Here is a 27,782-nt window from a genome sequence, read left to right as displayed (position 1 = left end):
AGTTGCTTACTTATGGAAACCAACCGATAACTATAAATACGATTAATGTATTTGCATATGGGATTAACCTACACTTGACCAGCAATCGAAAGTTAAAGCAAACTCAGAACTTCTTATACTAATTAAGCTGCAAAACACGCATATTTACAAGTTGCATTTAATAATAAAAATAAACATTTAAGAGATAAGGCTTAAAAATTATTGAGCAAGAGGCATTTACAATGAGAACAGGGAATGAGAATAAAAGAGGATAGAGTTTAAGCAAGAGAGCTTATTTCTTATAGTTAATGCTTAGCTGAAGAGAGAGGGAGATAGAGAGAGAGAGAGAGAGAGAGAGAAAGAAAGTAAAGAAGAACTCGCAGATTAAGTTAAGCGAGCACATACTACTTAGTAAGTATATACAAAAGCTTTAGGAACAAACTACTCAAAACTTTACAGCATTTTTTTTATCGATTATATTTAAGGAGGCGTCGGGGGAACCGTCCTCGATTTTTGGCCTTTGTGTGTAGCATTGAAACCAATTGATGTGCACTTAGCCGCTGATCCTTTGGTAAAAAAACTTTTCAATCGAAATTTACAATGCAACTGGGAGTGGGCGGCATTGGGTGGTGGTTGCTCAGTAGCCCTGTGTTGGCCTGTGGTTTATCGATTTATCCAGAATTGAAACTGGTTGCACATTTGAGACCTGAGTGGTAACTTCGCTGCGCTCCAGGCAATTGTTTTGCTTGCCTTCGGCAGGTGGTGCTGGTGCTGGTGGTGCTGGTGGCAACGTGGGTGGCGGTGGTGGTGGTGGTGGTGCTGTTGATGGCCTTGAGCTGCCACAATCATTTGTGGGCTCCTCATCGGCCTCCACATCGATGGCAGCATCATCATCGTCCTGGCACCCCACCAGCTCCTGCTCGCTATCCGAGTCCATGTCCATGGAGCTGGGTCTCAGCTGCAGCGCTGGAATACGCGGCGGCATCGACAGCATCACTGTTGGCGGCGGCGGCTTCAGCAGCGTCATTGGCGACATTGGCGTCATTGGCGTCATCGGCGCCGCCAAGCAACCCACGTTCTATACCAGCGACGACAGCGGCGGCCGTGGTGGACTTGTGTTGCGGGCAGCAGCCGCAGCATAGTACTGCATCGGATGATGATGTGGTGGCGGTGGTGGCACAAAGCCGGCCGTGGTGCCATCATGATACAGCACGGGAACACGCACCAGACGCTGTGCGGCATGCGCCATGTTCGCCATGTTGGCCGCTTCCAATTCGGCGGCCAGTTGACGCTTCCATTTGTTGCGACGATTCTGAAACCAGATCTTCACCTGCGTCTCAGTCAGACGCAGCGAGGCCGCCAGTCCGGCACGCTCCGATGAGCTGAGGTAGCGCTTCATATCAAACGTGGACTCCAGCTGGAACACCTGAGCTCGCGAGAAGACAGTGCGGGTTTTCTTCTTGCGCTTCGAGTTGCTGCCATCGCCGTGCGGCGAGGAACTGTCCGATGGACCATCAGTGCCGTCATCTTCCTCAATGATCTCCTCACCCTCATCGTCCGATTCATTGGAGCTGGTGGGCAGCATGTAGCCACCGCCACTCGCATGCGAGTTAACCAGATGATGTCCATGATGCGACAAGCCTGCGGCGCTGCTTGTGGGCGTGCTGGGCTGATGTGGATGCTGTGGATGCTGTTGGCCAGCATGTGGATGCTGTTGCTGCTGCTGCTGCTGCTGTTGCTGCTGCTGATAGAGTGGGTGATGTGTGCTGTGGTGCAGGCCACCACCCACATTGGGTGGTGGTGACTTGCTGCTGTGGCCATTGCCCGTATTGTTACTGTTGGCATTTGCAGTGCTGTTGTTGTTGTTGTTGTTGTTGCTGCTGCTGCTGCTGTGGTTGTTGTTGTTGTTGCCGCTGCTGGGACTCAGCGATGTGGGTGATGGTGGATTTTCCGTGGTGTTTGTCGAGGAACTGTCTGCAAAGAGCGACAGAGAGAGCGAGAGAGAGAGAGAGAGCGCATGAGTAAGAGAGTAGGACTGAGAGAGTAAATTTTATTAGTTGAGTTATCTGCATGCCTGACTCTGTGTGTGTGTGTGTGAGAGTGTGGGTGCTTGCACTAAGGGTTGTTCAAGATGTATTTCTGTGTGTGTGTGTGTGTGTTAGTGTGTGCCACTACACAGATTTAAGCTGCTACACTTAACCTCACACTTGCCATCGTCTTGTCTCTTGCCTCTTGCCTCTTTGCATTTCTCCTTTTAATTCTTTTTTAGACAACTTAAAGCGCAGACGCGGTGAGTGTTGCCTTCCCCTTCCCCTTCCCCTTCCCCTTACCATGCCATGTGTGCAACTGTGTGTGTCCATGTGTGTGTGTGAGCGTTAAATTACCATTTAAAATGGCTGTCAGTCAACTGAACGATTTTACTTTTATTGAGCTTTTAGTTTGAATCTCATTTGAAAAGTTTAAATTGCTGTTATTTGCCTTATATGAAGAATATTTCCCCCGCCCTTTCCCACAACAACTGCCCACTTGACCCGTAAACTTGATTGAAACTATGCGCTGCATCAGCTAAATGCCAGAAGCCCAACCAGTTTAATAGTAGTCAAGTAGTCAAGTCCGAAACCGTGGTGCTAAACTTAAGGCCAATTTACATGAGCAAATGCAATTGCAATGACTTCTAATGCCGCAGGGTCAATCAAGTGTGAGAGGGGAGAGTGGGAGATTGGTTTAAACTACAGGTAAACTGCAGTTGATTGCAGGTAAATGTAGAGGATTGTTGCAAATGTTGCAATGTTCTCGCTCTCGGCCAAAAGGCGAACATGTCAAATGCTTTGTTCATTCCCCGCAGTCGTAACTCGATACTCGATTACAAATTGCAATTAATTGAAAATGGCGATTAAAGCAGCCGTGTTTGTGAGCGGCTAACGGTACATGTGTAGCACATGATAATGACACCCCCTTCCCCCTACACAGACAGTATGTGTGTGTGTGTGTGTGCAAATGTGTTGCCTGCTTCAGGGCGCACTTTATATGCACATTGCACAAATTCTTGACAGCATTAGGCGCGTTTCCTGACTCGACTATGCAAATTAAATGAAAATACTTTCAAAGAATGCCTGTAACGGCACATTCTTTGCCTAAGATTAGATTGGTTAAAGAATTCTCATTCACATTCTTGAAAACGAAAAGAAAAAACGCTTTCTTTGAGGCTAAGCTTGTTGAATAGAGGAAGACGATGAGAACTTTTAAAGCTTACAGTTGATTAACGGCAAAGAAATAACTAGCTAATAGTTGAGATTATAAATATATCTAACTAACATTAATTAGATAAACATTAAAATTATGGGATTTAAAAATAAAATGTAACAATTATTTGTATTTTTGAAACTATATGAAATTATTATTATACATTTTATATACAAATTTAAATAAATGTATTATAACAAACTAATTTTTATTTAATAAATAAAAAGAGTTTTGTCCTTTTTTTAAAATGATTCATCCAATAATTGAAGTACTGACATTTTCCCAATTATCTACATATTATTTTTAAGGTTTATTTTGAAAACTCACAAATAATATTTGTGGTCCTTGTTTTTAAGGCTACTTAAATTTTGGGAAACCAATTAAAAATCTGCAAAATAAGCATTTGATAAATTGCGATATGACTTTTAGGCCTGTTTTTTAGGACATTATAGATTAAAAATTCAATATTAAGTCGTTGAGCTCGTTGCTTGAAGTTTGACGCTATTTCATTTGAAGCAAATATTATAATAATGAATAACTAAGAGTTTCAAAGAAAATTACTTGAAGCACTTATTTTCTTCAAATTTTTGGAGCTCAGACTAAGATTATGAGACTATTCGTAAGTGCTTATCTTTTAAGCATTTTATTTAAATTTTTTTCTTAAGTTTTTGTTTTTATCAACTTACCATGAGTTGGACTATGGAAGGGCATTCGCTGCGGTGCCCAGGGCCAGCCAGGTGGGCACAACGCAGCATATCTTCCGGCCAGAGCGCCCCACTGTGAGATGAAACCCAATCTGAAATGCCGAAATGAAGAACGGTTAGCGAATTGTCATAAATTATGCAGACAGATAATTGCTGAAATTCAAGTAAAGCAGAGAAACCAAAAGCCAAACAGCCATTTACACGAATAAACATTTAATGTATGTATACGACGGATAAATACTTATGTATATAGAAATGCCGACAGCCGAAATGGCTGCCCGACAAAACAAAAATCAAGGCAAGAAAAATCCAAGATGAGGCGACCCTTAAATGCTAAGCAACCCCACACCATAACTGGCAACAGCTGCTGTGAATTTTGTTGCTCCTGCACAGAATGCCATACATATTTATAAGACATATAAATATATATCTATATATATATATATGAAAGTATATAAGTGTAACCTTGTTAGGTTTGCAACCTTAAAAGCATCTTTATAAATACATTTATTTATTTATGTTGGCGTAGCAAAGTTGGCAAGACGAAACACTTTTCGGCGTTTACGTTACGTTATAATGTGTTCCATATACGAGCATATGGGTTAGTGTGAGTGTGTCTGTGTCTGTGTGTGTGTGCGTCCTTTGGGGTGGTTTCTTTGGTAGGGGGAGTTTATTGTACTAAATCAAAGTTTTCAAGTCAAATCATTCGAGCAGCAGCTAATGCGAGAGGTAATTGGAAGAAAGCTGCTTTTGTTTTGCTCCAGGGGGCAAATGGAGTGGGGGGGGGAGTTATTGCCTGGTTGTGGCACTTAAGAGCTTTTTCTGGCCTCACCGACTGGTCGGGCAATTTGATTGATTTATTGATATGTTTTAAAGTCGCTTCGGTGTTCTTAAACTTCCCACGCACTCACTGAACTTTGCTGTTGAACAATACTTCTTTTTTTGGGGGGAAAGCCACAGTCAGTGCATTCCCACCAGTGTAGAATACCAACAGCGGTCACATCGCGACCCATCAACCCCCAATTGGGGTTTGTTGCTGAATTTGCTGCTTTTTCGCTTTTGTATTTTGTATTTTTTGTCGTTGTTGTTAAACCCTTTTGACCGTTTTGCAAGTGACCCGTGGACAAGCAGCAGACTGTGATTTCCAGCTAGAACCTCGCTCTTCCACACCCCCATAGACAGACAATGAGCTTGCCAAGCTGTATATGTATGTGTGTGTGTGTGTGTGTGTGTGACATTAACATTTAGCTGACCTCTTTCACTGCGGCCAAGGTGCAGGTGTGTAAATCAATAGTTGCCAAGCTCATTCTACTGTCTCTCTCTCTTTCTCTCTGTCTCTTTGTCTCTTTCCTGCACTTATGCCCTCTCTTTCGCTTTGTAAGTAATGCCTTTTCAATTAAATTTTACCTTTTTGCCTGCGTTGGACTGCTAAATTATGAGACTCAACTCAACTCAACTCAACTCGACTCGACCCGAGTCGACTTGACGCTTCAAAGGCTTCCCCAACTTGGCTACTTGACAAACAGGCAGCTCAAATCACTTCTAATGGGCTTCATGTTTACAACGTCAATTGAGAGAAAGCCGCTTTTGCTATCGGCCAAAAGATGACGCTCCAGCGATTCCTCAAATTACGAACAAAGCGGCCAAAAAAAAACCAAAAGACAGCAAGGCAGAAAAATAAACGCAGAGAAAAGAAATTACCTCAATTACTGCGCTAATTTCTCCTTGAAAGCTGTCACATCAACGGAAGGGACCCCATTGAATGAATTGCAAACAGCTTGTAGCTATTTGCTTTACTAATTATCCAAATCAAAGGCTCAGTTCTCGGTCCTGTCCCCGGTCCGAGGCATTTGTTTTCCGCCCAGTCGCAATGAAATAAATACAACATTCCATTGCCCGGGGCAGCCACAGCAACCCACGCGGCTCCACGGTCTACATTTTCATTGGTGTCACTTTGCGGCGGAAGTGGATGACCATGTTTAAAATTCTGTTGAGTCTGGGGCGGCTACCGCCCCCGGTGCTGTCAGAAGTCAACGGTGGAGCGACCCAACCAACAACCAACAACCCGATTCCGATTTCCATTCCCAGCTCAACTTGATGCATGCCTGATATTTCCCTTGTTTAATGAATTGTTTGCGGCTCTTGCTTTGAGCTGCTGCTTCTTCATCTTTTTCTTGCTCCACCTTCCTGTCATAATTCTTCTTTGGGGTCTTTTGTTATAAAAAAAATATATAAAAATAAGAAGTGTGCGCTATGCAATTGAGTTGTTCAACATGGCATTCTACATGGGTCGGACGCTTTATCCACTTGATGGCGATTTTGCTGTCCTCTGATTGGGTCTCCCACTTGGGTCTAGAAAAGCTTTGATGTATTTCTTGTTTTTCAGTTACAAATCAATTCGAGCTTCGTACTTAAAAACGTTTTTAACTAGCTTTTAGATAATTTCTTGCATTTAAAAGAAGTGGATAGAGGCATTCATTCTGTTTATAAATCATATAAGCATATACAGTTTTTAAGTCTAAATTTTAAGATAGGAAATTAAAAAGTTATGGCTGTATAATTATTTCCAGTGCATTTTATATATTATTTAGCATTCTATTAATCATTAATCATAAGATCACAAAAGCAAGGTCTCTATTAAATGAGATTTAAAGAATATTTTATTTAGAACGTATAGAATAAATATAAAAGTGTCAGAAACATATTTTAGATTTTATTATATCTGTTTTCCTTGTGAATTTTATTTCCTTTCTTAAATACGACTTTGCTAAGTAATTTTATAATCTTAAGAAAATATAAATCCAATTATTATTTTAGCATGTGGGTACTTTCGAAAGATTTCATAATTATTAAAAATAAATATAACATTCTATTAATCATAAGATCAGAAAAGCAAGGTCTCTATTAATTAAGATTTAAAGATTTTTTATTAAGAACGTATAGAATAAATAAAAACGTATGTGACTTCTGCAAGATATATTTTATAATCTTAAGAAAATATAAATCCAATTATTATTTTTGCATGTGAATATTTTCGAAAGATTTCATAATTATTTAAAATAAATATAACATTCTATTAATCATAAGTTCAAAAAAGCAAGGTCTCTATTAATTAAAACTTAAAGAATATTTTACTTAGAACGTATAGAATAATTATAAAAGTGTCAGAAAAGTATGTTCGATTTTATTATATCTTTTGCTTGTGAACCTTATTTACTTTCTCAAATACGACTTTGCCAAGTAATTTTATAATCTCAAGAAAATATAAATCCAATTATTATTTTACTGGATTGCATTTGAATTGCTTTATAAGTTAAGCTGCTCCAAATGCCCGCAGATTTCAACACTTGAATACTCTACGCTCGGAAAGGGCAATACAGCTGCCTCAATCAGGTCAGGGAAGCCACTTAAATGAACCCCCAAAATGCATAGTATGTATCAAATATGCAAAGCGACAATTGTCACATCATTTCCATGCGAATTACCGATATTAATTTAAATAAATACAATTTAAAAGTAATGCTAACAATGAACTCATATGACTGGCAGGCCTAAACCGCTTAGAGTTCGTTCATGTGTAAAAGATTTGCACACGCTAATTGGCATACAAGAAGAGAGAATTAATATATTTGTGACATTTTGAACGGGTGTGAACGGGAAAAGTGCGGGCACTGGAAAATACACTCGACCCGACCGCAAAGTAGCCAAAATATTGAACATATCCATTGACTCACAGTTGACTGGACAGAGCAGGGAAGGAGGGGGGAAAACAGCAGCTAACCCGGTTGGCTTGCTTTTGTCATTAAACGGGATTAGCATGAAAATATTGGTAATATCTTTGGAGTAATATTTCCATGGCCCGGAGCGGCTTATGTTAAGTCGGCCACTTGAAAAATGGTGACATTTGCGATGCGCCCAAAATTAGTTTTATTTTTTTTTCCTGCACCACAGGAAGTCGCATAAATGACACGTGTCGAGGAGTAAAACAGAAACAAAGTCAAGCCTCAAATCTTGATATGGTATCGAATAAAAATATGTTTTCATTAAATTGAAACAACATTGTATGACCAACGTCATCATACAGATAAAAATGCGATAAATGACGAATCAAGGACCATTTCACCACTGAATGCCGCTGCAAGTTAATCCCTTTGTGATGGATAAGATTTGTCGGCCCAAGCGCAATGCATTGGGACAGAAATTGGATTGTAATTACTGCAATATATAATTATATTGTCAGGGCGTCCTTTTGTGTTATCCTTACAATATAAAGAGCAAAAAATAAAATGGAGAAAATGGAAAAACTGCTGCACAATAGAGACACACAGATATTTCCTGGACTCGAGCACCCTTTCCTAAGCTGGTTTGGTTTGGTTTGGTTTGGGCTGGTCGCGTTGGCCCTTTTGTTGGGCGCACTCACAAGCATATCAAGTTACAGTTACAGCGCTTAACTGCGCTTCTTGCTGCGCTATAATTAAACCGCAGTTGAAGAGCAGACAGACAGCTAACGGTAGACAGAGAATTTCAACAGTAGCTGACCACTAATTAAAAATGTAATGCCATTGTCAAAATAAACGACAAAGTGATACTCCAGGTGAAAGTCGCTTCAAAAGATACAAAAGTATCTGCATATTAAGGTACTTTTATTAAACGATCACTCAGCATTTTTTTTTTCTTTTTTGGTGCGCTTGTATTAATAATGGGACAGACTGAGCTCAGTACGATGATCATGTGATAAGCCCGTCACATAGGCAGCCACACGTCAGCTGTAAGCGCCAAACAGCAGGAGTCAACACTTGGCCAAAAGAGCGAGGGCGATACTCCGTCTTTCAACTCCATATTCTATATGGGGTAAGCAGCACGCGACCCTCGTGACGTGACGGGACTCTGAACCTCACCTCAAGTTGTCTTATCGCACGATCGATCGGTGAGCGCATGCGTAAATTAAATGAAAATGATCATTATTAACAAACCAGAAAAAAACAGACGAACCCAACAGTCAGACCAGCCACTTTGCATGTGAGTGTAAAGTCCAACTTCGAGTTCATAAAATAAAAGTGCAACATTTTTTTAATTCAACACATGCCTTAATCGAGCAATTGGAAACTCGATCTCTCGACTCATGTCCTTTTTTTATGCCCATTTAAATGTTGGCTAAGTGGGGTTAACAGGATACCATTCACCATTTCCTTCTGGCCACTCGCAAATATGAATTTATTGATGAACTGCACTGCATTATGTAGGCGGCTCCCCTCTTTGTCTGTCCCTCTAACCATGAGTTTATCATACATGTAGGTCAGTTCAGTGAGGGTTCATTCATTCATTCATTCATAATAAACTTGATGTTGCATTCATATTCACTCCAATTTTAGCATGCCGGAAGATTGTCCGATTGTCGGGACTGTCGGACTGTCCTGTCAGTTATGACTATGTATGTGTTTGCAACTTGCATTGAATTTCATTACGCAAATGTTGCGAAATTCGATACTTTTGTAAATTGCATGACCAAAATTAAAGGAATCGTTGTGGATTTCTATTGAACAACGTGACCAACTGGCCGCTTAAAGTCCTAAACTTTAGTGACACAATGTATTGAAAACATGAATTCCAAATTTATATAGAAATTGAAAGCATATCTCTTATTTTTTAAATAGTCAATAAAATCTAAACATTTTATATATTCAGTTGCGAAAATCATTTAATATTTGTATTTCAAATTATAAGTCAAGTATTTTTGAGGAAATTAAATAAAAACTTAATGATATTCTGTTTTGTAATGTTATATAATAATCTTTATCTGTATTTTCCATTGCAAACTTTAAAAAATATATTTAAAAGTTCTTGTACTTGAAGTATATACAATATTAAGGCATTTCCTTATTTGAAATCTAGTTTAGCAGCATTAATTTTATTAAGAAAACTAAATTGCCAATAATATTAAGCAACAAATTGAAAAAAAAAGCAGTTGATCATTTGATGACACAATATCAAAAAATCCATAATTAAAAATTGATCGAACAAATATCCCAAGTACAAATATCCTAAGTACTTTAAATAAATTTAAAAACTCCAAAAGAAATATGTATAAATTAAAAACACAACTTAAAATCAAGTTACATCCTTTTAATCGTAAGGCATTCATCTTGCCACTCACTTAAGGTGTCCTGTGACAATTCTGCTTCCATCTTCCAACCTTTCCATTAAATTTCTTATCTCGACAATCAGCTAAATGGACTACTGCTCGAATGTCCCTAAAGTATGTCCGACTGGATTTCTGTGTGTTTCTAACGAAACAGATTTGCGTCACCTTCAATCTTTAAGAATCCAATGCCATTGTTTCAGACTGAGTACCTCAAGGATTATATAAAATTTGCTCAATATATTTAAGGCAGCAAAGAAAAGAAAACAGGACGAAATCAGGTGAAATTGTAGCCGCTTAGGCTCATTGAAAATTGAAGGAACGCTTGACTTTTTGGTTTCACGTTGGCAAGGAAAACAATGAGGAAGGCTCTGAGACCTTAAGCCGGGTCTAAACAGCTCTACAAAGTGCATCTAAGTGGTCACCAGTAGCAGCCGCTCTTTGTTTCAGCTTGAGCAATTTGGATTGCATCGACTCACCTTGAGAGCATGGCCGCATCCTGTGGCCCGGCTCCTGGCTGTGGCAGTTGAGGAATGGGCGTAATCAGCGCTGTGGCGCCATTCTTTTTCGCCGGCTCACTGCGACTCAGGATGCTGGAGATGGAGAAGCTGGTGAAGCCGTTGGAGCCCGTTGTCGCCTTGTTGCCATTGCTGCTCGCATTGCTGTCGTTGCTGTTGGCTCCAACGGATGCCGCTGCTGCCACCGCGGCAGCTGCCGCCGAGGCACATGTGCTGTTGTGATTTAACGTCTTGCTGTTGTTGTTGTTGTTGTTGTTATTCAGGCTATGATGCAGCTCATCACCGGCACTGCCGTTCCTCTCCAACTCCGGCGACTTAGGCGCCATGGCGGTCGGCGAACTTAAACGCTCGCCAAGATGTGTGTGTTGCAACAGCGCGGGATGTGGTGCCCCATGAGCCGGATGCAGATGACCGAAACTGTGTAGAGCATGATGCAGTGCCACCGGATGACCGCTGAGCGAGCTGAGATGATGTTGCAGATGATGATGCAGCACCGCCGGCGGCACCGTTCCATTGGGACTGTGATGATAATGCGGCGCCGCGATGGCTGACGATGATGTGGGTGTGCCGGCGGCAGTGTTGGGTGTCGAGCGGTGCGTAGGTGTCGCCGGTGGCGAGCTACCATCAATGGAGCGCGCCGAGGGACTCTCCCGACCATTGCTCATGCCGGCGGCACCCAATGGACTTGGCTCCGGACTTGACACCACACTTATATCGACTTCAGCCTCAGAGGAAGACATTTCACACAAATTGCCAATTCACAAAAACTGTCACAATATTTGAGTATTGAATTGATTCACACTTTGATTTGAATGTTTGGTTCGGCTAACACTAAAACTGTGCCTGAGGCATACGCAAAACTTTGTTAGTGTTGTGCAACGTTTGACGAGGCAAATAAAGTTGCTCAGGTGGCGACCGAGACGTCTGCACCGTTTGATCAACGATTCGCATTTAAATTCAAATGTTTTCTGTTAACAGGCTCAAAGTCCTCGATGCCAACTGACTGAATGACTGTCTGCCTGTCTGACTGCCTGCCTGCCTGCCTTTCTCTCTCTCTTGCTCTCGTTTGCTGTCTCACTCTATCGCTTGTTCTATCTCTTTTGCTCTGCCACTCACTTGCTGTGCGTGTGTCTGTGTGTGTGTAAGCGATCGTTTAGTAATTTTATTGTTTCAGTCTCTGGATTTTTAACCCCTAACCGTATCAGAGAGCGTATGCGCCGGCTGTCTTCTACAGTGCTCAACAGCAACTGAAATGAACTAAACAGCATAGAATAGAACAGAACAGAGCAGAAACTGAACTGAACTGAACTCAGCTCAACTGAACAAAGCTGAACGGAGCTGAGCTGAGGTGGTTGGTTACTTGCTTGGCTGTGAAATTCTTTTGGTCTGTGCGCTAAATGGTTTTCCGCAAGTTTACAGCACACACACACGCACACACACACACACACACGCACGCAAACACACCCTGAACTGGTATGTGTAAGCGGAGGGTTCATGCGCTCTCTTTTTCACAGGGGTGACACTGCTCCGCTCTCTTCCATTTCCATTCCATTCGCTGTTGGCTGCGTTCGAGTTGAGTTCGTTTATTTCGACAATTGTGTTGCAACCGCATCGACAGACACTTTGCGTATGTTCTTTTTGACGCCAGCCCGTAAATTGTGCCAATAAAAAAATAACATAGCCAGGCCATGTCTGAGCCAAAATACTGAAACACTTGGCAATTGGAACACGCCTCAGTGCGGGAGGGCGTGCTTAGACTCCAGCTGCCAAAATATATCTCACAGCTTATGTACGTGTGTAAGTACATATATCTATCTAAATATATATATTTGTATGCGTGTAAGCTTGGCCTCCTATTCAAATGCCAATATAAAATCAATCAATTGGCACCCACCAAGGGTCAAGTGCTGCTCTGTGTGCAATCCTGTTGCTCCAAACTGTGCAAAACATTTTAATTGATGACAGCTAAAAGGTTCCTTTTGAAAATAAAATAAGAAAAGGATTACAATATTGGCCCAAAACAATCAGAAAACACTGTACAAATTTAGTTTATCTATAAATTGTAATTTAAGCTAACATCTTTTCTGACATCCGTAATATTAAATTAATCAATTTAATTATGTCTATTTTTAAATAAAGAGTCGCTTCGGGGAAAAAAATAGGATATTTTTGTTTACTCTTTTTAATATAACATTCTGTAGTTTCATTTTATCTTAAGATTTAATAAAAAATAAGAAAATGTATAATTTTAAATTAGCTTTTTAAAAAGTCTGGAACCGTTGTATTAAATGATTTAATACGCGCGAAAAATCAAGGTTTATTGCAAATCAATTGAGAAAATAATATATTTTTTTAAATACATTTTGTTGTCAAATTAATCCGCAACACGAAACTTTTTCAAAATTTTAAGGATTTATGTCCTTAATAAATTATAAAAAAGCAAATGTTAAAAAAAATTATCTGTGTTTACTTTAATTAAATAAATTGCATTAAATACATTTGCCATATTTAGATAAAAACCCTACAAAAAATACAAAATAATTAATTTATGTATAATTTTTGATTAAAAATTGGATTAAATTGGCCTATACATATAACATAAATTGCACAACCTCAGAGCAGTTGAGCTCTATAACATTTCAACACAGATTGCAATCAGAGCACATTGATGTTCCATTCCACAATGTTCCCCATACAACCACAACCCCATGCGCACAGAGGCGGCCATTTTTACAAAAGCAATAGCTGAGCAAACTTTGCAGACAGTGAGAGAGACAGAGAGAGAGAGCGGCAAATTGAAATTTTTAAATGCTTTCAACTGAGACGACCACGAGGCATTCAAAAAGTGTTGCAAGCAATTTGCACAAAACAAAAAAGCGTTATGCGAGGCAATTGCACACAGCACAAACTGCAAAGAGAGAGAAGCAGCAAGAGACAGAGAAAGAGAGAGAGAGAGAGAGAGAGAATGAGAGGGAGCGTGTGTGAGAGAGAGCAATGAGAGTGGGCGTGTCACAGGCAAACCAATGAGAACACTCCACAGCCACCACTAAACACTCAGCTGACACCGCCGGCAAATAATCAAAAACATTTGCCACTCTGACGGCAACGGCAACGGCAACAGCAACAGCAACGGCGACACAGAAAAATGCGTAGAAATTCATGCGCAATTACATTTATCCTGTTTAGAAGATTGCTTTGCCAAAGTGCGTCTCAAAGTGCTGACAGTCACCGCAGACTGCCTGCCCCCACAGTCCGCCCATTACCGCCCACTGCCGCCCACTCCTGCTGCCACTCACTGAGGTGTGGCAGCTCTACTTTAGTCTAGGATTGTGGCAACGCTTTCCACCTGCCGCAGCATTGCAGCGTTACAGAATTTTTGTGTAATTTCCCTCTGCGCTTTTGCTTGTTTTTGATTCGTTTCTCGTTTTCATGTTAGATTCTGCAGCCCAATCGCTTTCAGAGAGTATATAGACTTATAGACTCTGACGCTGTGTGTGTCGCCTGGTTCAAAAGGTGTTGACACTTGGGCGCTGCCCCACTTTAATTTTAACTGAATGCACAAATGGAAATCACATTATTTGTGTTCGAGGCCTGAGCAAAAGGTGTCTCTGACTTTTGTTTACAGTGGGCGTCACTCGACGCTTTTGACAATTCAATTTTGGGCCCTCAGTTGCTTGTGTGTAGAACAATTTCAATTTGATGTCGTTTTGATGATGCGATTTTATTGTAGTTTTGTTTTTCGAGCTGCCCTTATTAGCTTGGCATTAATTAGGCAAATTGACATTGGGTAGTCAAAGAGCTGCTAAACTAGATTCAATGGGCCCTAAAAATGCGTCAACAAATGGATTTTAAAACCACATACACACACACACAAACAAAAGTGATAATGAAAATGTTCTATTCACACACCAAAAAATTAAGCAGAGATATTACAAATAGTCGAGAAACCCAAATCTATTCCTGTCTGAAATATGCCATATACAAGCACAGCCTGTTTTCCTCTTTATGCCTCTCTGTTTCGTCTCCTCTGCTGCTGCTGCTTCTGCTTCTGCTTCTGGTCGAAGCCCATTAAGCCAAATTCCTGACCAAGCCAAGCCACAAAAATTCCGAAAAGCAAACGACCAAAGCTCTTTTACTTGGAACATTTAAAAGAAATAACAAACTGTTCAACTGTCGGACAAAACGATTCTACAACAAATTGCACTGCAATAAAAGAGTGTATGTGTGTGCGAGCGAGATGGCTGGCAGATTGCTTAGAGCGAGAAAGCAACAAGCAACGAGCGAAACCAATGTCAAAAGCAATGCAGACAAGCTTCCGAGCTTTTCTATGTATGTGTGTGGGTTTGTGTGTGTATGAGTGTGTGTGTATGAATGTGTGTGTGTGTGTGTTTGGCAAAGGCAAACAAGAAAAACAGCTCTTAATTGACGTACGAGCAAAGTGGGAGTTGCAATTTTCATTGACTCCACTTTAGTTGGCAGACGGGCGCCTAAAAGTCGACTACGGAGCGGAGAAGAGCTACAACTACAACAACATCAAGTAGAAGGCACTTTGGTTGGTTAGCAGATTGGGTTGTTAGGTTGTTATGGGTTGCCATGTTAAGGGGACTTACATAACTATGCATTCGACTCTAAACGGCCAACTCACAACTCATTTTTCCGCCTACTCAGGCATTTACACTGAAAAAAAGACCAACTTCTCAAATCAAAAATATTAATCTTATATATTATGTTCTTAAAATACGACCATTTTAAGACCAAATTACTAATATTTAGAATATTATTATTATAAAAAATTGCAGTTCTTAATATAACAATAATAATCTTTATTTGTTAGGAAAGTATTAATATCTTCTATTTTCATGTAAAGCCAACAATGCTCCCGTGTCGCTCTGGAGTCGCCGCTAGACTTGCCAAGAAAAACATATTCAGAGGTGTCACAGAAAACAGAAATTCTCCCAAAAATTTATAGAGTTTTGAGAGATTTTCGGTTGGTTTCGCTTTCTGTGGCACCCCTGATAATTAGAAACATTCATAAAAATACCAAGCCAGACAAAATTTTATATTTATCGAAATAAAACAACAATAAAAATATTATAAATTTAAAACCTGCCTGTTTTGTATTTATTGTCTTGAGAATTAAAAACCTTTATTCTAATAATTATAATTGTGGTCTTAAAAAAAAATTAGAATTTGTAATCTTAAAATTCTTAGTTCTTAGACACATTTTTTTGATCAGTGTACTTACAAACGAGACTGCATATTGGTTTGATTGTTTGCTTAAGGCTTGGCATATTCGCTCGACTTAACTGCAATTAATTTGGCAATTGACGTTGCAGAATACAAACACACACACACACACACACAAACAGAGTTTCGTCGTAAATTCAATAGCATTTTAGTGGCAGCTCGTTAGTATTACAGTTTTTAGCTTGGTCGAATCGTAAGCTCCATTACATTATCGGACACATTAGGCAAATGGCCGAGTCTTTTGTTAGTTATTAACATTTATATAATAGGCGAAAAGCATGCTAAACAATAAACTGCATAGAATGGAAGTGAATGGTATGGCATGAATGCTTAAAAGCAGCAAATGGAGTTGTAGTCCTTTGGCTATCCTGTCTATTTCGGATATTAGTCGGCTAAATTTGTGACGCGCTATTTGGGCTTGGCTTTTGTCTTCATTCAAATGCAAACAATGGCGGACTAAAATATGTAAGTTCCCTCCACTTTCCCACACACACACACACACACACACACAGCTAGCTAGCAAAGTGTGTAAGAGACAGGGATAAGGAGTAAGGTATTCATGCCACACGCAACCCTGTTCAAACCGCGTCCTCTTCCCCGTTTAGTGCCCATAAATAACGCTTTAGACTTTGATTTAAATAAATTGTATTACGAACTCTCATATTTTATCATTTCAACAGTTTTTCGTGGCCCCCTCGATTCAATTCGATTTTGTATCTTTCTTCTCTTTTGCGTTTTTCAAACGACATTTTCCTTTTCTTTTTTTAAGCCCAGTACAACGACATTCTGTCTGATTGAGTGCCATTTTAGACACATAAATTTCATGCCAAACAAAAGTCTCAAGTCGTAAAAGTGCTAACTGCTTTTTGGCGACAGACGGTAAGTGTTCATCACAGCAGAATCTACATGGCTTTGACCCCATAAGGTTGTCTGGATCCCAAAAGATGCAATCGGTTTATACCTGAAATTGTTTTATATTTAATTTATGAGTATTTGTTTACAAAGATGTATAAAAAAAAGCCGTAATACTTCAGAAATATATTATCATAAACTTTGTCGGGATATAATATTAATTTAAAATAAAAAAATACTTAAAAAAATAAATACTTTTTATATTTTTCAGTGTGCAAATATAGTGTCAAAAATGTTTACACGTTAAATACTACTCGTTTATTTGATTCCACAACATTGTGAACAGGGGAGATTTCCACTCAACCTGCTGGAAAAGGTCCAGTTTGAAAATTGGTCGGTAAATGTTTGAAATCAAATGGCGATGTGAAATACAATAATAGGAAATAAACCCAAACAATGGTGAAACCGTTAAGGTTTTAATTCAAAACAATTATTATATATTATTCAGAAAAGAGCCAACAATATCGATGGTGAAAAATAGCGAATTGTCTGCCAACCAACAAAGGCACCGCCAACAGTATGAAATTACCAATTTGCAATTAAAAAGGTAGCAGGAAAAACTTCAGGAGCAGGAGAAGCAGAAGCAGTAGTAGAGACGAAGGACATGCAAGAGGGGAGCAGAAGGTGCAAGTAACCAACGATTTAAGAGCGAATTGTATCCTATAGTATTTGCCAAAAATCCTGATTAAGAAAATGCAAGAGTCGTCAGAAAGGAGGAATTGACTAGAAAATACCCTGTACCATTTATTTACTGTATCTTTAAAAAAAGCAAAAAAGTATTAATTTAATAAAAATAATTTAATAATGTTTAACATAACTGAAATTTAAATGCTTAAAATTGGCTGTCTATGACTCTTCAAATATATCAGATGGTCGGGCTCATCAGGACAAAAGTATGGACGAAGATAGACAAGGAAAAAAAGGTTTCTCTTGTTGTCATTGAAATACGTGGCAATAAGAAAAATAAAATGATTTTATGGAGTCCAATTATTATCCACAATAAATTTAAGGATGTTATAAGGTTAAGATCTGATTGTTAAAGACAGTCAGAGCTGAAATTATAGAAATTATTTATATGAAATTTTTAAATAATATACATTTCTTAAGTTGGTCGATTCATTACTTAAATAAAGGTATAATTAACTAAAAAATGATTTACAATAAATATTTAGGCCAAGCATTACTCATACGCCATGGGAGACTATCATTATCATTGACAAGGACATATATGGACCCTACTCTTATCCTTAACCTTTTTTCCTGATTTTGGGTTCTTTTGTTTGTTTGCCAATTTTGCAACTGAATGCGTCGTTGCAAAAGGATCGAGAGCAACCCAAACAGGATCCACTTGAAAAACGATCGCGGGATTAATGCGATTAACTTACAGTTGATTTCAGCATAAAAGGGGCGAAGGGAGAGCGGTGAGCATTGATCAAATGAAATGAAAGTAAAGTAAAAGTTTCAAATTCAAACTGCAAACGGATCCTTTTTGGCGTGTCCTTTATGGCGTATGAGAGACGTCGGCTCACACAAAAGGCAACCCTGCGAAAATCGTGCTAAAGTCCTTAATGCCGCTAGGATGCGCACATTCGAACAGGCGGTGGCAGAGGCACAAAGACAACAAACAAACAGCCGACAGACAACAAACAGTGGCTAAGACTTAATTATTTTATAAGGCGGCCGGTGAGCAACAACAACAACAAACAGCAGCAGCAACAACAACAATAAGAGCACAGCGGGCGGTATGTGGACCGCCCAGTGAGCGCGTCCAGCCGATTTGCGGTTCTACTTTTTACTCTCCAAATGTGTATAAGTGTGTGTGTGTGTTTGTGTGTGTGTGAGAGTGTATCTAAATTGCCTTTGCTGGCGAATCAAGTCATCGCTGAAGGAAATATCAATTTGTCGCCACATCATAAAAGGCAGCACAATAAAATTACACCCCCTCTCTCAACTCTGCCTTACCCAGTCAATCCCGCCCCCCACTCTGCACATAACTGTAAAGGCGAGCGAGCGTCGCCCGTCTATATCATTGTCAAATCCCACATTCAATTTGGCACTGCTTTGTGCGCAAAATCCCCAAAGGAATCAAGCTCTCGCCCGGTTCGCGGTCCCATCCACATTCCCAACCGCCCACACCCGGAGAAATCCGGACCAAGAAGCACAATAACAGAGAGCAGGACGGGCAAAAGAAGAAAATAAAATAAAGAGAATGGAAAGGAAAGGAAAGGAAAGCAAAGAAACAAAGAAAGACACATCGTAAATGGCAAATGCAATTCGCGTATTTTATGACGCGCCACGTTGATGACGATGGCGATGGCGTTGCCACAAAAGTGCTTCATACGCCACCCAGTTTGGAACAATGGACCAGGCCGACGATAGTGAGTTTCGCAATAGCTGAACATAAGCTGAGCGATAATAAGAGACAAGCAAAATAATAAAATAAATAATGAAGAACAATTCAATTATTTTTTCGGGCGAATGCTAAAAGCTACACACAATCACAAATGTGCGCACAGATAGACAGACAGACAGACAGACAGACAGACAGACGGACAGACAAACAGTGCCTGAAGTGCTCTGTTCTGGCTAATGATGATGCATTATGGCTGGATACACTCGGATACGAGTAATATCCTGGCTTATTGGCAGCTCACCAGAATCATGTGCAAGTACATTGGCCTTCCCACTCTCCCTTCGCTTTAAAGCTGTCAGTTTCAATTCACAGCGATTGTCGAAAACCACATCAAATTTATGCAAATATTAATGTATATCAATCTAAAATTATATAAGCTTAAATTGATTACATCACAGGGCTATATCAAAATTTAATTCGGTTAATTGCATCTTTTTCTTTAATTTAAGTATAGTATTTTTGTAAAGTAATTTTGGGTACACACTATATTCCCTTGTATTAATGGGGAATACTATTTTGCGATTTTGTCATTTTGTTAAGCTATAAATGTTAACTATATCTAATAGAGTGGATCAAAAAATGGAATATTGTAATCTACGATGAATTCTAACAAGAATTGCCCAAAAAACCATGGGTCCAAAATCAATATCGAGCTTCCACTTTTTACGGATAAGTTATAACTATTTCATATATTGTTAATTGTCTGTTAGGTGGAACTTACCTCTAAAACAACAAAAAATTAAAAACCCAAATTTATGATGAATTTATGATGAATTTAGAGATAAAAATAAGTTGGCGTTCTTTTTTCAATTGAATCTTAAAATTAACGCAGAATGAACCTTTTTATTGAATCTTCTAGAAAACTTGACAAAAGTGCATAAAATGTGAGTTTAAAATTCAATTTTAAAAAACTAGTTAAGACAGCCAACTAATTTTTATCTATAAATTCATTATAATTTGGCTTCTATATGGGGGTTTTTTTTCTCTACCTAACCACCTAACAGACAATTACCTATATAAAAAACACAAATAAGTTCTTTGTAAAAAGTGGGAGAGCGATATTTATATTAGATCCATGGTTTCTTCTTAGAATTCATCGTAGATTAAGATTTTCATAACCGCTTTGTCGCGAAAAAAAAATGGTCCCACTCTAATATCTACATTTAATTTATTTAATTTATCCATCAGATAATTATTAAAGAGTAAAATTAATTAGTAAGTGACTTATCGGAACCAATAACTTCTTCTTAATATAAATATAACGGTCTCTTGATAAACGTTGAAATTCTATTCCATTTACTGACTAAATGCTATGCTTGTGATATTTGTCACCGTTTAAAGAACTTTTTTTTTTAATTACCAAGACAGAAAGGAAATAAAATAAAATTTGATGCTTTGTTTACGGCAATTTCTGCATTTTGTCTCATTACAAATCATTATTGTAGTGCTGTTTTATCTAAAAGCCTTCAAAATGTTCGTATAAGGAACACAATGTGGACAAGGATGTCTCATTTCTGATACTATATATTGAAAATGCATTCATAGATTTTTAATTAATATCTTTATTCAATTGTAGCTACTGTCTTCTATCAATTTCAGCATTTTTCCATATTTTCGTTGTACACAGGGGCTGTCAATTGAATGTATTTCTGATCCAGTGAAATGATGTTTAACATGAATTCATGAATATCATTATTTGCATGCATTTATTTTGATTCCATATTGTGGTATGATTTCGCTTGATGTCAGTCCATTTCTTAATACATCAATCTGTCTGTTTGGCCATATTTGAAAGCCGGCCATATCATCGTCCCAATTATCTTGAAAATCTAAACTGGAAAAACAAACAGGCACAGCTGGATATCCAGTCGGGTTCTTATCAAACTGAAAACATGGCAATTTATAATTGAGGCCTAGCAACGCATCCAAACAATGCGGCATGCGGCATGAGGCATGAGGCAAACAGAGTCTTATATGTAAATGCAATTTAATTGTAATCCAATTTGTTGCCAAAGCACAGAACGAGCAACCAAGCGGCCACAGACGCACAGTAGCAATACCGTTGATACCTACCTGGGATATAAGCATTAGATCGGATTAAGATATGTGAAAATTTCAAGGAGTTGGCCAGAGCTCACCCTTCTCCTCACATACTGCTATTCCGACAAGCAAAACCAAAGCCAAAAATTATTATAAACAGTAACAAAAATGAGCCAAGTCTGAGACTGAGACTGAGATTGAGATTGAGGCTAAGACTGAGTCGCCTGGCGCCGGACTAAGCCAAATAGATCATGATCACGATCACGATCGAGAACCTGGTTCAGTAATTATGTGCTCAACTTAATGCCAAGTGTGCAATTCTGTTGGCCAAACATGAAAATTGTGCACTTAGCCAAGGGTCGAGGATCGAGGGTCGATGTAACAAATGCAAATTGAAATGTTAAAATAATTAAACGTATGTGAGAGCGCAAAAAACGGCCCTCCTATTGCAATCCGTGAGATTTTTATCAATCAGGAAGGCGGCCCTGTTGTAATCAGGCGTAAAATTTACAGCAAACAACGCGAAATCAAAGTGGTTGAAAGCCCATCACATCAAGTCACGTGCACGCACTCCTAATGTCAAGGATACGTGTAGAAGTAACTGGCCAGGACTTGGGCGAGGGTTAATAAGTAGTTTGTGCCTGGTAAGTATTTATACACTTTATGGTTTCTGACGTGCCCGTGATTTGTATGAAACTTGTTAAACGAACCCCGTTCCCGTTCCCGTTTCCCTTTCCCCTTTTCATTCCCTTTCCTGTTCCCCTAATGCAAATGCAGACCATTCCATTAAAACGAGCCCTGTTAGTTTCAATGCCTCATCATCAGCCCTTACCAAGGGATTCAGGCTGGTAATAAAGTTGTTCAAGTGTATTTCATAGCCATATGCTTTGGCCTCATCTGAAGCAGAAGCTGAGGACGGGAGTATGGGTAAGTTAAGAGTGTGTGCGTGTGTGGCTTTTGTTATCACATAGGATTAGGCATAATGAAGTGTTTTAATGCGTTTAGGCCGCACACACACACACACAAATACACAAATACACAAATAGTCAAAAGCTAAAATAGTTGCAAAAGTTGCACAATGAAAAACCCATAAAGTGAAATGGAATTAAAAACTAAAGATATTAAAGTTAAATGCGAAATTATTTGTCAACTAAAGAAGGCATCGATAGTGAAAAGCTTAAACTAGAAATTATTAAAATAATGGAAACTATTTTAATTTTCAAAATGAAAAATTTTTGAATACAAAATCAAACTTTATTAAAATAACATTTCACAAAAAAATTGGTATAGTGTTCAAAGTTTCCGACAATTTTAAAGTATAAATATAATCAAAATATCGAATGGAAAAAAAAAATAAAAATTATAATCCAACAAATAAATAAAATTAAGATACAGAACCCACCATGGTTATATTGATATTCCGTATAGTATAGTAAGTTTGGAAAAACTTATGATAGTATGCAATTTTCAGAACAAAATTAAAGGAGGTAAGCACGCTACAAATGATAATTTTTTTATTCTTTAGTATATTGGATCCAAATTGTAGAATTATTTGAATAAAAAATATTTTATCAAAAAAAAATAATGTAAAGTTGGTAAGCATTAATTGTAATTGGAACTGTTTATTTTTATATGTGATTATATTATACGAAATTCAGAAGTCAATTGTTACAACTAAATTGGCAAATAAATTGAAATAACTGGGAATCTGTCTATATTTTTTAAACTAATCTTTATATTAAGGATACATATTCCATGATTCTACAAATAACGAATGGACGGATAAAAAAGAATATATAAAAAAATGTTATCACGGTTACTTTAAATAAAGAAGGGACCGATAAATAGATATAGTTGGTAAATGACTTGTTAATCTCTATCCTCTCCTCTTATAAAACCGATAAATAGATATAGTTTTAAATGACTTGTTATTCTCTGTCCTCTCCTCTTATAAAACCTCCTTGACGGATTTCGTTATAAAACCGGTCACAACATCACTTCAAAGTGTGTCCACTTTGTCGGCACTCTCCTTACACCTTCTCTTTTCTTCACTTTTCTGCTCCTCTCCCGCAGTCAATCACCTTTTCTACACATACAATTTTTGCACCTTATTTGGCTTTCGTGTTGGTTTTAGTCAGTATTTTTGGCGGGTTGTGGGCGTGGGCATGGACATGGACCTGAAGGTAAACATGAATGTGGAATGGAAAACCATTAAAGAAATTACATGATGCTCTACCTCCTGCCGCCTGTTGAGAGTGTCGGCGGGTGCGACGGTGTGACACGAGTGGGGAATGAATGCAATCGCATTGATGTTAAAAAAGCGACGACTATAGCGCTTAACTGTCGAGCTGGTCGATTTGGGGGGCGTGGCACGGACACTGGTGGTGGCAATGACGATGTCGTTGTCGTTGTCGTTGTCGATGACGCTGTTTTGAGGGCAACAAACATCAAAGTGATTGAATTGTTGCGATTGCTTTCAGCACTGTCTGAAAGCAATTTGAATTCAAATTAAATTAAAATTGTCAGCATACAAGTTGAGGCAAACGTGCTTAACATTGCTTAACATTGTGCTTTATTCTCCTTTGGCTAAAACTGCTGCATCTGAATTTGGCAGCTATTTGCATTGACAATAAATAAAATGTGTGAAGAGAACACAAGCAAATATTAAACAAATGCTTCCACAACCCCACTCTATCACCCATGGCATTTGTTATACCCACCATATCCATTAAAATTTAAATCACAGCAATTATTATTAATGGTCGAAAGCGCTTCTTTTTAAATGTACGCAAATTGTTGTGCAAATTGTGCAATGGCCACCGCACCACAACAACAACAACAACGGCAACAACAAAAGCTACTCGTGTTCAACAACCAACAAGCAACAAAGCAACAGAAATCAATGGCAATAATTTTCACGCCATTTTAATGTTCGACAACAACAAAATGGGAATGGCGCAGTCAATAGATATAAATGTATATACTCTCGCATATGAGATACTTTATTTTTCTGCAATCATACACTCACATTAAATGGATGATATATTATGTTATATATCTACAATCGTGCATGTATAAGAATATTTCTTCTTTATAGGTATATTCGCGATTTGTTCTATCGATACACGTATATCATATAATTTCAAATATGTGTACAAAAACCGTTCAAGTCGAAACTACTCTTTTAATTAAATATAAATATAAATAAATAAATACAAAAAACATGCGAAAAATATGTTAAAAAAATAATCCTAATAATAATAATCTTATCGAATTAGCAGTTTTTGAACCATTTCTTGCATGTTTTCTAACACTCAAATACACTTTATCTTTGAACAAATGTTCGTAAAATTTTTAGTAATTTTAGGTGAAGACAGTAGAACAGAACAGAGCCAAAAAAAAATTTCCTACTTACCTTATATGTTATGCCCTTATTCTGTATTTTAATAATACTTTAGTTAAGTGAAATACATTAAAGCGATTAACAAAGCTTATCTTCAAGTATTGAAATACAATATATTGCAACTATTGTTAGACATTTCATTGACTTATTTTATGCCGTAAATAGGCATTTACAGTTATCAGCCACACACACACACACATAGACGCACAAGTACACACATTTATACACTCATTGGCATGCATTTGCGTACAGAAAATCACGAATAAATTACCAAAAGGCAATAATTGCAATGTAGACTTAATAGCATTTTGCAATCAAATAAATTGCAGATAAAATTATAATTTATCGAGTAAAATCGACAACTGTTGGCACGGCAGACAGACGGACAGACCAGACAGACCATTTGGCAAGAGGAGATTCACACGCCAATGGCGGGAGAATCGGAAATGTGAAATACAGATTAATGCGATACTTTTGCGAGATGTAAAAGGACGACAAAGGATGGCAAGACACCTTTTAATTAACCAGCAGCGAGCTCGAATTACAGCACAAAGTGTTAAAAGAGCAGCAACCAAAGACATAGATACAGACACGGATACAGAAACAGAAAAAGATACAGATACAAATACTCGTACTTGAACTCTGTCCGCGACCTGATATGAATCACATTAGCCAGATTTGCAAGAGGATTAAGCGTTCCAGCAGAAGAAGACGAAGTAGGAGAAGAAGGTGACAGAAGAAGAGGCTCTCAGCTCGCAGATAAGTCTCGAGTGCATTGTGACAATTGTCACGAATCAAGAGCACGCGGAGCTAAAGATCTGGGCCAATCTCAACCAATCTGGGCCAAACTCGGCACTCGAGCGTCAACAAAAGGTAAGCAGATTTGTGCTAATATGACGGCATCTGTTTGACAATGAAAGTAGATCCTGAGACAGTTCGGCACCTGAGTCCGAGTCCCAGTGCGTGTGAACGGCGGCAACGCCTCAATAGAATCTTTTCGAATGCCATCCACGTGATCCTTATTCGCAAGATAAACAAAGTATAAATACGGGAACCTAAACTTCAAGTGCTATTTGCTTAAATTATGCAAATCTGCTCAAATCCAGCGGGCGGGTCAGGGATTGTAAGCGATAGGCAAAAGTGCACGGTAGTTCGGCGTGCGCCGATAATCGAACTCCACAGACAATGAGACGTGCTCTTTAATTGGTAAACGTAGCCCAACAGTCTCTCTAGCTCCGGCTTAGCAACCAGAATTAGTGCAGGACTCGGAATTTGGGATGCGTATGCCTGAAATTCTGGGAATGCGGTAATAACAGCTGAAAACCCTCATGCAAAATGTTGCATACAATTATTTAACGCACTCTCCCAAAAAGCAGTGGCAACCTAAAACAGGAGACCACCAAATAGATGAGCACTTGGAGCGAGTAATTTGCTTCAAATTACTCGTACAGTGGTAAATGTAACCAGTGGGCAAGGCTACACTCAAGCTAGCCCGACTCTGAGAGACTCTGTAATCTATATATGTAAAATTCTTTGTCCTGACTCACTGATTTATTGTTCAATACAAATTCAAACTCTAGTAAATATAAATAAATTTTAATAGCAAATTCAAGAACGCCTAAATATAAAAATGTACAGTTGTGTAGAAAATGTTCACCAAAACTCAACGCCATAGCTCCAAATTGGCTATGTAATTCGTTTTTTTCTGATTTGTGGAGCAAACTTCATTTGCCAGGATATTCAAAAACATACTTACCAAGTTTGGTTTTTCTAGCTCTTATAGTCTCTAAGATCTAAGTGTTTAAGTTAACTCTTCCTATATCGGATCAGAGCTCTATCGTGATTTTTTACTGAAAATCTATTTTAAGGAATTGATTGTGGTTTTCTGTATTTTTTCCACTCCTTCCAAGTTGCAACAAATTTAGACCACACACCGAAACTTTTTTGTTTTAGTTTTGAATTTAAAGTTATTAATACTTTAATTGTCAATTTTTAAATAAATTTAAAGTTTTATTATGAATATTTTATTTATAGTACTTTGGACAGACAGACATTGATGCCTGGTTAAGAATAATATAAAAATATATATTTTATACACATTTCCGTTTGACAAATTTAATATACCCTTTTTAACCTTTTAAGTACAGGGTATAAAAACAAGGAGCTGAGAGTGCAGGCAAAACTCACTGAAGCTGTAAGGTCATGCCAAGGGAAGGAGGGAACAGTCGTATCGGGAATTGCGTCTAATTGTAGCAAATAGCGCGATGGAGCCTGATGAACTGGTCATGAACTCGGCCCACAATGTTGGGGCTGCCAATGATTATTTTGACTGACGAGCTAAAAGAGTCACAAACACTGTTTCATTGGGATGAAGCGTGGCATCAGATGTTTTGCCAACATTATCCTATGTATATGCAAAAGTAACATTTTGTTGAAAGTCCCTTGTACATTGTTCAGTACAGAGCGACAAAAGTATCAAGATTCGGCTAACACAGCCTGGTATTGTTGCCAACAGTCGCCACGGTCACCACCACAAACCAAAAACAAGCAAACTCTCCATTATTTTATGCATTGTGATTTGCTTTGTGAGACGAATTCATGTGTGTGCTGAGCCTGAGCCGCTTTTGGGCATTACTAGATTAAGAAAAAGAAAACAATACATCAATGCGAACATGCATACATGTGTGTATTTGTACATTCCAACGTTTTATAGCTCATTACCATTGTGCGAAGTGCGGAGTGCGTGATAAATATTTTGCTACACTTTTCATTATCTTTTGCCCAAAAATAGGACACTGTGTATGTAAACACATACGATACAGTTATCTGCTTGCTGATCTCTTGTTTTTAAAACACGCGGCATACACTTTGAACATGGTTGGTATAGGCAAATGCATTGCTCATTTTCCATGTTGTATAGTATTTAAATTATTGAAATTTTTTAAAATTAAAATTTGAATTTGTCGCTCATTTTGTTATTCGCCGGCATGCGGCGAATTGGGATTGACATAACGATAGGCGATGAAAGCACTTGCGAGCTTTACCGTTTGGAGCTGCCAACCTGCTTAGTAGCATTAGTACCAAATATAGTACAATTTGTACTCGTTGGTACATTGGGATACATTTTTTTAATTTGGTACATGTTTGTACTATTATAATTACATTACAGCAATTGAAATTATTG

General features: G+C 38.4%; 1 protein-coding gene across 1 annotated transcript; it reads right to left on the bottom strand.

The window, feature by feature from the left end:
• Window positions 1-1,057: 1,057 nt before the first annotated feature.
• On the bottom strand, window positions 1,058-11,323 carry LOC117791215 (homeobox protein Hmx). The gene is made up of 3 exons (XM_034630905.1): window positions 10,545-11,323; window positions 3,909-4,018; window positions 1,058-1,953 (listed from the first exon to the last, which is right to left on the bottom strand). The coding sequence occupies exons 1-3, from the start codon at window positions 11,321-11,323 to the stop codon at window positions 1,058-1,060; spliced, it is 1,785 nt and encodes a 594-aa protein (XP_034486796.1).
• Window positions 11,324-27,782: the final 16,459 nt, after the last annotated feature.

This window comes from Drosophila innubila (assembly GCF_004354385.1).
Source record: "Drosophila innubila isolate TH190305 chromosome 3R unlocalized genomic scaffold, UK_Dinn_1.0 2_E_3R, whole genome shotgun sequence".
In the NCBI taxonomy this organism is placed as follows: Eukaryota; Metazoa; Arthropoda; class Insecta; order Diptera; family Drosophilidae; genus Drosophila; species Drosophila innubila.
This window is presented reverse-complemented; position numbering and strand designations above follow the sequence as displayed.